General features: G+C 40.6%; 1 protein-coding gene across 1 annotated transcript in view; it reads right to left on the bottom strand.

The window, feature by feature from the left end:
* Positions 1 to 1,267: 1,267 nt before the first annotated feature.
* GRIN3A (glutamate ionotropic receptor NMDA type subunit 3A) overlaps positions 1,268 to 10,304 on the bottom strand; it is a 77,297-nt gene continuing 68,260 nt past the window's right edge. The window contains 3 exon segments of the mRNA XM_069880789.1: positions 1,268 to 3,104; positions 4,498 to 4,571; positions 5,318 to 5,482. Of these exon segments, the coding sequence (XP_069736890.1) occupies positions 2,768 to 3,104; positions 4,498 to 4,571; positions 5,318 to 5,482 (576 nt within the window). The 3' untranslated portion in view covers positions 1,268 to 2,767.

Below are 10,304 nucleotides of genomic sequence, written 5' to 3'. Positions count from 1 at the left end.
TTCTTAGGTGATCTAGAACCCATCTGTTATTCCAGTTTGTCAGTTGACGTTATTTTCTCCTTGTAGCAGCTGAAGTTGGGAAGTGTTTGAAATGACTGCTGTCCAGTTCATCTTATGCCGTTCTCTTCCATAAGGTCAAGCTAGTCCTAAGAATAGTGTGGTGGTTCTAGTCCACTGGTTGTGACCTGCTGGTAAGCAATGACCTGTTTTGCTTTCTCCCCTTTGGGCTTTGCTTCTTATGTGATGGTACATGTGAGAGCATGAAATTTTTGAAGAATTTAAGTTCCTCCCTTAGTCTAAGGAGGGAGGAATTAAACATAAGGCCTTACAAACGTGAGCAGGCCAGAACCATCTAGTATCCAGTACATCTTCCTCCACTTGTGTCGTCTGCAGGCAGTGTGTGATACTCATCATACCATAGAAAGCCACGGTAATCTATTTTTTTCTGTATCCTATGGGATCATGCTGGAGCAATAGTTGAATAAGAAAATAACAGGCCAAATGTGTCTCTGTTAGGCAACAATAACTTGGATCTTCTCCCAAAAGGCTCCTAGTTGGTACTGCAGTAATATGGATCAATCCATATTCTGCATTTGCCATAGCAGTGGCCCCTAAGGACACCTGTCAGAAATATTTCTTTTCTTAACATTAAATGGCTGATGTTTTTTCACTTAAATTTTTGTTTTTAAATTAAGAGTGATATGTTATAAATTTGGGTGTTTTGATTGGGACTTTAAACCAAAACATACACATTTTTGTATAAGATATAGCATTTTCAATTACTTTAAAAAATAATCTTTTTCTGGGCTGATGCATGCAGAGATAAGGATGTAACGAACAATGGACATGCTGATAAAATTTGGCTGGAATATTTTCTTCCTAGTATTTTTCTTATAATAGCAAAAAGAGGAGTGTTCATCTGTTCTAACCAAATTATGTTTGAGATTGTAAGGTTCTGGATATTACACAAATAAAAATCTCTTCCTAAAATGCCAATTATCTAAATGAGGGAGGTAAATTAAGGGAAGGCAACAGAAGCAACCTAAACCACTTGTACCATGTCATCTAGCTTGTTAGGAGCAAAGAAAGAAGGGAGATCCTAGGTCTTTCAGATGTATCTGATGTGCAGGGTTCTTTATCCCACTTTCCTGTTTTACATCCCAATTACTCTTCCCCATATTACTAACTGTATTGCAAGAGGCAGACACACTTGCTGCCCAAAAGCAGAGGCCAAGGACTGAGCAGGGAATAGAATATGAACTCTGGATGAGGCTAATTAGTCTGGGTATTGCTGCATCACTGCTATCAGCTTTTAGTAGTCCATGCACAGCTTTTCATTTGCAAGTGTTTTTTCAAAGGCTAAAGGTACAAAAAGATAGAATGCCTTTTTCAAACTACACAATACAGTTCCAGATCTGCCTGTAGCCTTTAAAGCATACCTAGTGAGAACATGACCCTGGCAACACTCACATGAGTGGCTGGAGAGACAGGGAGGGTAAAAAGGACTTTTGACATACCTAGGAGACCAGAGTTAATTCTGATAGTGTTACCTTCTTTTTCTGTGTATTATGAGATGTGTTTGTTAAGTCTTTAAAAATTCACAGAAGTCCTGTTTAAATAACACAGCCAGTTGGGTTGATGCAGTATTTATTCAGATGCTGAACAGCTTACCCTCTCATCATCCAGGTGGGAGGGAGCTCCACTCAGTACATTGCCTTTGAAACCATAACTCTCCTCCTTCACAGTAAGCCCTGGTCCACAGGGAGGCTTTGGTGACTCCCTTTGACTTTGACGGGAGTTTGGTATCCAAATGAATCATGGACCAGAGCCTTTTAATGTCATTTTGGCTGTGAGATAGAACCTTATTGTCAAATGAAGACAGAGAATATTAAGGGAGTAGTTTCACATAGGTAAATACTTTACCTTTGGCAGTAAATACTGATTTAAAGTTCTGCTACCTCTCCCTTCCCTCATACTTGCTCTGTGCCACCATGTAGCCATCCCCTCACATCTGTTTGTACAGCTGTTTGCATAGCTTCTCTCTGGGTGGGAGTGGAAGCTGAACCTGGGCTCAGAAGCAGACAGAGGAGGTGGTTTGGGTTTTGCCAAGTTATTTTTAAGCTTGGTGAGTTCCTTTATCACAGTCACAGATCAGCCACATCTGCATTTGTGCTGACAGAGCTGAGGGAATGGCGTGTACTGGATTTACCACTAAGAATTTGTCTCATGAAACCACAGCCTGTGTCAGGAGGGAAGGGATTGCCAACACAGAACTAGCACCTGGCATAATGAGGCAATCATAATGAGACTTAGCATGAATGGAGACTAGACTCATAGATAGTCACAACAAAAACATACCAACAAGGGACATGCTTCCAATGAACAGTTTAAATTTTCTTCCTCTTTTCCCCCCCTTTTTCTTTATTTTTATTTTTTTTTCCCTTAATGCACAGAAAGGGCTATAAAAGTGGGAACCTCACTGTACTGTCAAGTGCAGGAACTAGGAACTCTCTCTGTTCAGATGCTCCTTGTTTCTCCCGTTCCTTGAGAGTGGCTGATGTTTGCCAGGAGAATGAGAAACTTGTTATGAAAGGAGGAGAACTCAGGGGGGTGGCAGTGGATGTGGGCTGCTGCAATTCTGCTCTCATGAAGAGCATATTGCCTGCTTTATTTTCACACCTCTTTCTGGCATTACAAAAGTGTGTTACAAATTTTACAGAGGAAGAGGAGAAAGGAAGAAAAGATGAAAGGGCCCAGGTATACTATCCTAGGGCTCTGCAGTCCTGTTTGTCCTCTGATATTCTTCCAGCTCTGATTTCCTGTCCATCGCAAGTTGCAACTCCTGCTTGATGATTTCAATCTGCTTCTCTAGTTCCGCAAGCTCTTGCATTACTGAGGTCCTAGTAATATTGAGGGACTCTGCTTTCCCGTTGGTTGTTAATGAATCTGGAGCCTCTCTCCTCACCTGGGCCAGGGGAATGTCTTGGTGCTGTCTGATCGCAACCTCATTTTGTCCTTTATCAGTGCAGATATATTTTTTCCGGTGACTATTGCCCAGATTGGCTGTATTCCACACAGCATGCTGGCTGTTCCCTACATGGGATCTGAACAGAGATGCAAGAGTTAATAAAAAAATCAACTTTCTCTTGTGCAAACTGCAGCTCAGACCATGGGAAGCACAAGGATGGTGGATGGGTGTATAGGCACACAGATGTGGGCAGGATGCTGTGTGCATAGAATTTCTTTGGGGAGCGGCAAATCTTAACTCTCAATGTTGAAAAAGTTTTCATGTGGTTCCTCTTCCAAACCATTCTCTATAGGGCTTATGCCCATCTCCTTGTGTTATAAAACTTTTGCAGTGCTCAGTATCTGGCAAATAATTCAGATGCTTTTTGTATCATTAGTGATCAAGGGAGCCCCCTTCTCTGGAAGACTCTTCCTCTTGCTGAGTTAGTACCTCCAGTTGTGGGAGAATGAACGCTATTACCCAGGGAGAAGGGTGTAGCAGGAGGACATGTTTTGCACAGTCAGCTCCTAATACTGCTGTTCAAAATACAAATGAGAAGAATTGCTGTGTGCAAAGAGGAGCCGCACTATGGGGTTTTGTGCAGCAATAAGATGAGGGAAAGAGCAGAGGAAATTAATTACATGTGCTTTTAAATACATGTCTGTATAGAGGCAGTCTAGAAACTCAGAGATGTTTACTACTTACATTTGCTGCCGTTAATGCAGGAATGACAAACTAAACACAATATACCTTCACATACATGGGTTTCAGTCATGCCAAATATCTAGCAACACTCTGGAAGATGTTCCATTTCTACAGTCTGTCACTGAACTTATCTGTAGAAAAGCAACACTGCTGCATGTGTCTTTAAAAAGCTCATTAATAGTTTTGAGTTACTGGACAAATGTATACTTTTAATAAAATGCCTTGTGTTCCTGGTAGCTATAGCTAAGATTGTCTCCTCTTCAGAAGACATAGGCTATGAAAACAAGGCAAGATAGTTACATACTTTTTTCCCCCAACAAGAGTTTGAGACAGCGGTTTCTCAAAGGACTGCATTTTCGTCTTCTCAGCTTTGTTATTTTTCATTCTAAGAAAATTAGAAAGCTGAAAAGGTTTCTGACATAGGTACTGCTTGATCACTCATTCGCTGTGAAGCTGCCTCACAGGGCCCTAGTTATCTGGCAGTGTTTTATTATAATTACCTAAAAACTAGGGCAGCAAACTTAAGACTGAAAAGACTGTCTTTAGAATGGGTGTGCTTTTATTAGCCATATGTGAAATTGAGAAAGAACAAAATTTCTAGCTCTAATACCTCCTATTGGAAACAATTAATTTCTGCCTCCCTTCCTCATCATGTCTATCTTGTGTCCTATTTTCAGGTTCTATCATCTTGGGGTGCATCAGATCCCTAAGTAGATACCCAGACACATTATTTAATTTCAAGATAACTTTTGTAGATTGTATTTGAAGGTATGCAAACTTCCTACCTCCTTTCTACTCGTTTTTTCTTAGGCTGACGTTTGTCCTCAGTAAATGAACTGTTCAGAGCACGATGTAATCTCTAGAGGGAAAAGAAAAAAATAAATTAGTAAAAGCAAGACTCAGAATAGCTCCATAAATAGGTAAACAATTTGGGCTTTGTGTGATGGACTTGAGTATAAATTATTTTGCATGTTCAAGGATACAGGCAATGTCTGTGCTTTGTTATTACAACAGATTTATTTTCTCATAGTTTCTGAAAGATGGGCAATCTGAAAGACTGGTAAATAGTCCGCAAACAATGCTCAGTGTTAGAATTTCTCAGAAAAAAATGTGGATCTTGGCAAGCAATTATATCCTAAAAGATCTGCTGCTTTAAAGCAACAGAAGCTCTTCCTTTTTGTGCCTTTAGCTGCAGAGTAACCTCTTCCTTTACAACAAACAACTACAATTTGCTCCCATTGTTTTACCTAGAATAATGAAGGAAATTATACAGCACTTCCTGCATGGATGAACCTCCCCAGTTAACAGTGAGGCAAAATGTTCTGGTTAGCCAGTTCAGCATAGTAGCATTGCTGCTTTTGGTGTCCGAAGAGTGTCAGGTTACATGTGCAAATGGAAAGGACCCTTCTGTAGGCTTTGTAATTTTCAGTATTTCAACCGCTTCATCTGTTATCCATCATTAAAAAAGCCTCTTCAAATTTGAGATGTTGCCATCACACTTCAAATGCCAATCATCAGTGCTCTTACAATCTTCTGTACCTTATTCTTGCCCAGGCTTTCTTAATCAGCCACATGACTATCACAGGATTACTTCTGATTACATACCTGGCTCGTATGGAGCCAATACTTCATCTTGGATTTCTTCTTGATTCGTGGTAGGACCAGTCTATACACAATGTGTTCCCCAATGGTAGTAAGAATGGACAAGCCAAATCCAATGCACAACATCACAAAGAGTCCAGAAAAATGCTTGATGCCCATTTGCAGTGTCTGTGAATAAAATCAAAAAGTTAATGCAGCAGGCTGTAAGAGTATTTTAATAGGTGTTTCTGTTTTCTCATTTGGAAATGTGGTCTGACTGAGTGGACAGTTGTGAAATACTACAGAATAATCTGGATACTGTTCATAACAAAGCCTTTCTTTGTTGCAGAAAGCTTGGTGTTGGTGTTCAGTCAGAGCGAAGGACCTGTCACGGCAAGGAGAATCAGCCAAAGACCAGGGAATTATTTTTCTTGCTGTTTCCCTCTTAAGTGCTGAACATGTACAAGAATCCAGTATTTGTGGCAGCTTTGTGTTTGTAACAGCAAATACTGCTTGACAGAATCCAGTCAATGAACTGTAGAGCAAGTCCTTCATCAGCTGTGAGCTATGACTGACTGTTCATATATGGGGCCTTCGGTGGTCTGATACAGTGGGAAGTCTCTCTGCCCATGGCAGGGGGATCGGAACTAGATGATCTTTATGGTCGCTTCCAATCCAAACCATTCTATGATATTTTATGGGAACTGATCATTAACTTCCCTGTTTTGTGCTTTACTCTTGCTGGAAGGTCATGAAGAAAAGGTTTTGGAATAGTAGCACAAACATGGCACCTCCTCTCTTCCTACACTAACAGAACTGAAATTGTGCTTGATAGGAACCCGGCTGCAATTAGGGAGAGTAGGTACACTCTCACCTTGTTCTGCTACCCCACCGTTTTCACATAGGGTAGGAAGCCTTTACTTCATTTGAGTCTCTTATTGGCTTTAATCATGTTTTTAATCATGTTTGCAGACCAAGAGACCATGAACAGCAGCAATCTGTACCACAAACACCTTCACTCCAATGAGTGGGTCAGGTTTGCATGTTACGTATAATCTTATTACTTTTATTATGCCTCCATAACTCTATTATGAGTTTATCGATAACTAAAAACCTCTTGCTAGTAATTACTACCCTTAGACTACTCTGGAAATGTTTCCAAGAATGCAAGTTCTACTTCTACCTTTCTATTAAAGAACGTTATTTACCATGTCAGCAGAAAAAGAGTAGAAAATTGCTTGGGCAGGGTTTTATGTTCAGAAGATGGTATCTCAAATGCCATCACCCTGGATAATTGACCTGTGTGTTCCTTTAGCTTGCTGTTAGTTTGGTGTTTGGGCGGTGGGAGGGCCTGTCCATTATAGCTGTGTAATCCAGAAAAGAAACTGGATTTAGTTCAAAGATAAATCACAGAGTGATTGAAAAATCTTTTTATGAGGTCATTTTAAGCCAAAGAGTTGATTAGTGATGAGTCCACTGAAGCTGAAGGTTTAGAATTCCCTTTGTGTACTTTTGTTCAACAATTGTGAGCAGTACTTCTCTCATTTGTTTTTCATATTGGATTTCTGTTCTTTAAAACACAATGATATGAGTTAGCATATCACAAATTTTAACAAGAATAGAGCTTCAGCAATCTAGCAGAGTGAGAACTCTTCTTTTGGGGGTTCTCTGCCAAAATCAACCTGCTTGCCCTGAAGCACACCGAGCAATATTTCTGGGAAGAGAATTTTGGTACCAGTACATAAACGCTTCAAGGATGTTGAAGAGTATAATGGCGGTGTAAAAACAATTCCTAAAGAAACTTACTGCAGCCAAGAAAGAAAAGTGGAAAACCACAATAGAATGAATTGGAGGTAGAAGAGTGTCAGTCTTGGCACAAGAGTTTTCTGGTGCTGAGAGTGCACCAATTCAACCTAGAAGCAAAACTTCCTTCTCAGCACTGGCATTCCTTGTGCCAAGAGCCGGTTGACCCATACTTTGTTGTTCCAGGAACAGGAGGGTGATATGAAAATCACAGGTTGTAATGCTTTAAAATACTCAAGCCCCAACGGGTTTGACTGGAGGTTTGTGTTACTTGTCCTGTTTCTTTTAATCGGCAATGAAGCCCAGCTTTTCCCAGGTAGCACAAAAGCAGAATAAGGCCCATTCGTGACCTTTTCCTCAGAAGTCTTTATAGTCAAGACCTCAGCATGGCCTATCTCTGAATTCGGCACATGAAAGTATCTGTAAGAAGCAAAATGACTGCTATCCATACTAGCTGAACATAACAGTTAAATGTGCTTATACTAATACTCCAAGAAACATTAACACTTGCTTCCCCAAAAAGATATTCAGGACCAAGTATAAAACAACTTCACTAGAGATGTAGACTTAACAGTAAATGTAAGAATAAAGTGAACAAGAAATAGAATAATAATTAAAAAGGAATAGATTTGCTTAGTCACTTGAATAACACACCTATCTATATATGCTCCCAGGCTACTGCTTGTTGGTAACATACAGAGTAACAGACCATGGGCAGGCACTACCATGAACTCCCTTCGGGGCAAGAACTGGTGAATCCACTTAGACAAGGTCCTTTTGCTTAGCTACTTGAAAAGTATCCTCAGAGGCAGGGAAGATTGGTCAAGAGGCCTGATCTGCTAGTGTAAGGTTGTATGGAAGGGAGCGTTTATATTGCTCTGAGAATAGAAACTAGGTTTAATGGAATATGACAAGACTGAAGCCATTAAAAATAATAGTAAAAATGAGAAACAGTGGCAATTGCAGTGGAGATTCCTGCATGCGTGAGATGTCTCCTCCAGCTTGAGGCTGATGTTTGATGCCACTCCAGTACCACTGCAGAGGGAACACTTGGCCAGCTCCTTACATGAAAAATAACTCCCTTGTCTCCCTTATCTTCAGTAAAGCTGCTCTGATTTATGCTGATGAGGGTCTGGCTCACTGTCCTGTCAGCTCTGCAGTATAGTTTTCTGCCTTCCCTGGAAACAGGTGAAAGAAATTCCAGCACTGGCATCTCAGATGCATTTTTCACTTGTAATGGATAGCTTTTGAAATTGCCTCAAACAAGACATCTTTTCCTAGGAAAGGAGATACCAAAACAAAGCATCAATAATACTTCATCTAGCAATAAAGAAAAGAGTACAGTCAAAGAGATGCCTGATAAAGGCTGCACAGTAGAGAGAAACTTCGGAGACTAAATTAAGTGGGTAAATGAAGTAGGGGAGAAATAATTAGCAGTGTGTCTTGTAGTGTACGGAGTGATTATTTATAGCAATATCATCACATTTACATACCATTGTAAAAAGGCAATTTATCAGCTGCTCTTAATTTCTGTAGCCACACACATGTTCAGTAATAAAAGAAAACGTTTAGCAGGGGAACCTCTCATTTTCACAGCTTCATGCTGATTGGTATCAGAGCAGCAAACTCACTACTTATTCTGTAGTTTGTACATGTATTTGTAGGTACATATATAAATAAAATGGATACTCTGTATCACTGCTTTACTCTCTGCCGAAGGGGTAGGGGTTAGAGGTGTGTGTTAGGTCTTTGCTAGCAACAGAAAACCAGCTGATGACTTTCTCTACTGCAACATCTCTTTTCCCTCTTTTCCCGTTTTTTTTTTTTTTAATCAATAAAAGCCCATAATGTGGTGTATTCTCTATTTACCTAGGATAAAAATACAGTCCTTGTTCCAACTTTGTGATCATAAATTCAGGAGGGAGCTCTCTGCATTTTAGAGAAGGAACTCAATTATACCCATGTGGTGGTTCTAAAGCAACAAGCAACCATAGTCAATCCTCTGATGATTACAGAAAATGGGTGCTAAGTGCTACACTGGCAACAGCCTCTGTTATTTGCCACTTGCAAATGGGGAAATTGACAGTTTATGAAAACCAAAAAATAGAAAACCAGAAGTGGAGATATCTGCATCTTTTATATATCCTTAGAGAGATTGTTCATTTATCAATGCATATCTACAATTCCTACCTAAGCATCTCCTGCTGTCTCTCCTGTAGTTATATGCTTTTCCTGTGGGCCTTGAGAGAAGCAAGAGGACGCAGAGAAGGGTTTGATATTTCTGTGTTCTTTGAAGGAGGGAGCAGAGTCAAAACACAGCTCCCAGAGATTTCATTATTGGATTTCACGGGCAAAACTCCTGCTTTACTCCCTGCTACAAGTGAGACCAGTGACTAAGCCATCAAATACGCCTGTGGTCCAGCTCTGGCTAATATGGGCCTCTAAAGATTTTTGTGGGTACTTTGCAGGTTGGCAGCACAGCACAGTTATCGGTGCTACACATCCAAATGCTAAATACAGATATTTTGTGTGTGTTAGCTATAATAGTAAGCTATCCTTTTTGATAGAATTTTCCCTGCAAGGACTTATAAAACTTTACTGAGGTCAGGAAGTTAAACTTGGCAAAACCTCTGTGAAGAAGGAATTATTTCCAGCCTTATTAGGGATAAATAGATATAAAGGACAGATTTCTAAACTGATCTGGGTATCTCAGTAAGTTCTCTAAAGCATACTGATGATGATGCTTTTATTTAGGTAACTAAACAATATTAAAGCCTGTCCCTGTCTCCACATAGTGGCATTTCACAGAATCACAGAATCACAGAACAACCAGGTTGGAAGAGACCCACCGGATCATCGAGTCCAACCGTTCCCATCAAACACTAAACCATGTCCCTCAGCACCTCGTCCACCCGTGCCTTAAACACCTCCAGGGAAGGTGACTCAACCACCTCCCTGGGCAGCCTGTTCCAGTGCCCAATGACCCTTTCTGTAAAGAATTTTTTCCTAACATCTAGCCTAAAACTCCCCTGGCGGAGCTTGAGGCCATTCCCTCTTGTCCTGTCCCCTGTCACTTGGGAGAAGAGGCCAGCACCCTCCTCTCTACAGCTTCCTTTCAGGTAGTTGTAGAGAGCAATGAGGTCACCCCTCAGCCTCCTCTTCTCCAGGCTAAACAACCCCAGCTCTCTCAGCCGCTCCTCATAAGGCC

This window comes from Phaenicophaeus curvirostris, chromosome Z, assembly GCF_032191515.1.
Source record: "Phaenicophaeus curvirostris isolate KB17595 chromosome Z, BPBGC_Pcur_1.0, whole genome shotgun sequence".
Lineage (NCBI taxonomy): Eukaryota > Metazoa > Chordata > Aves > Cuculiformes > Cuculidae > Phaenicophaeus > Phaenicophaeus curvirostris.
This window is presented reverse-complemented; position numbering and strand designations above follow the sequence as displayed.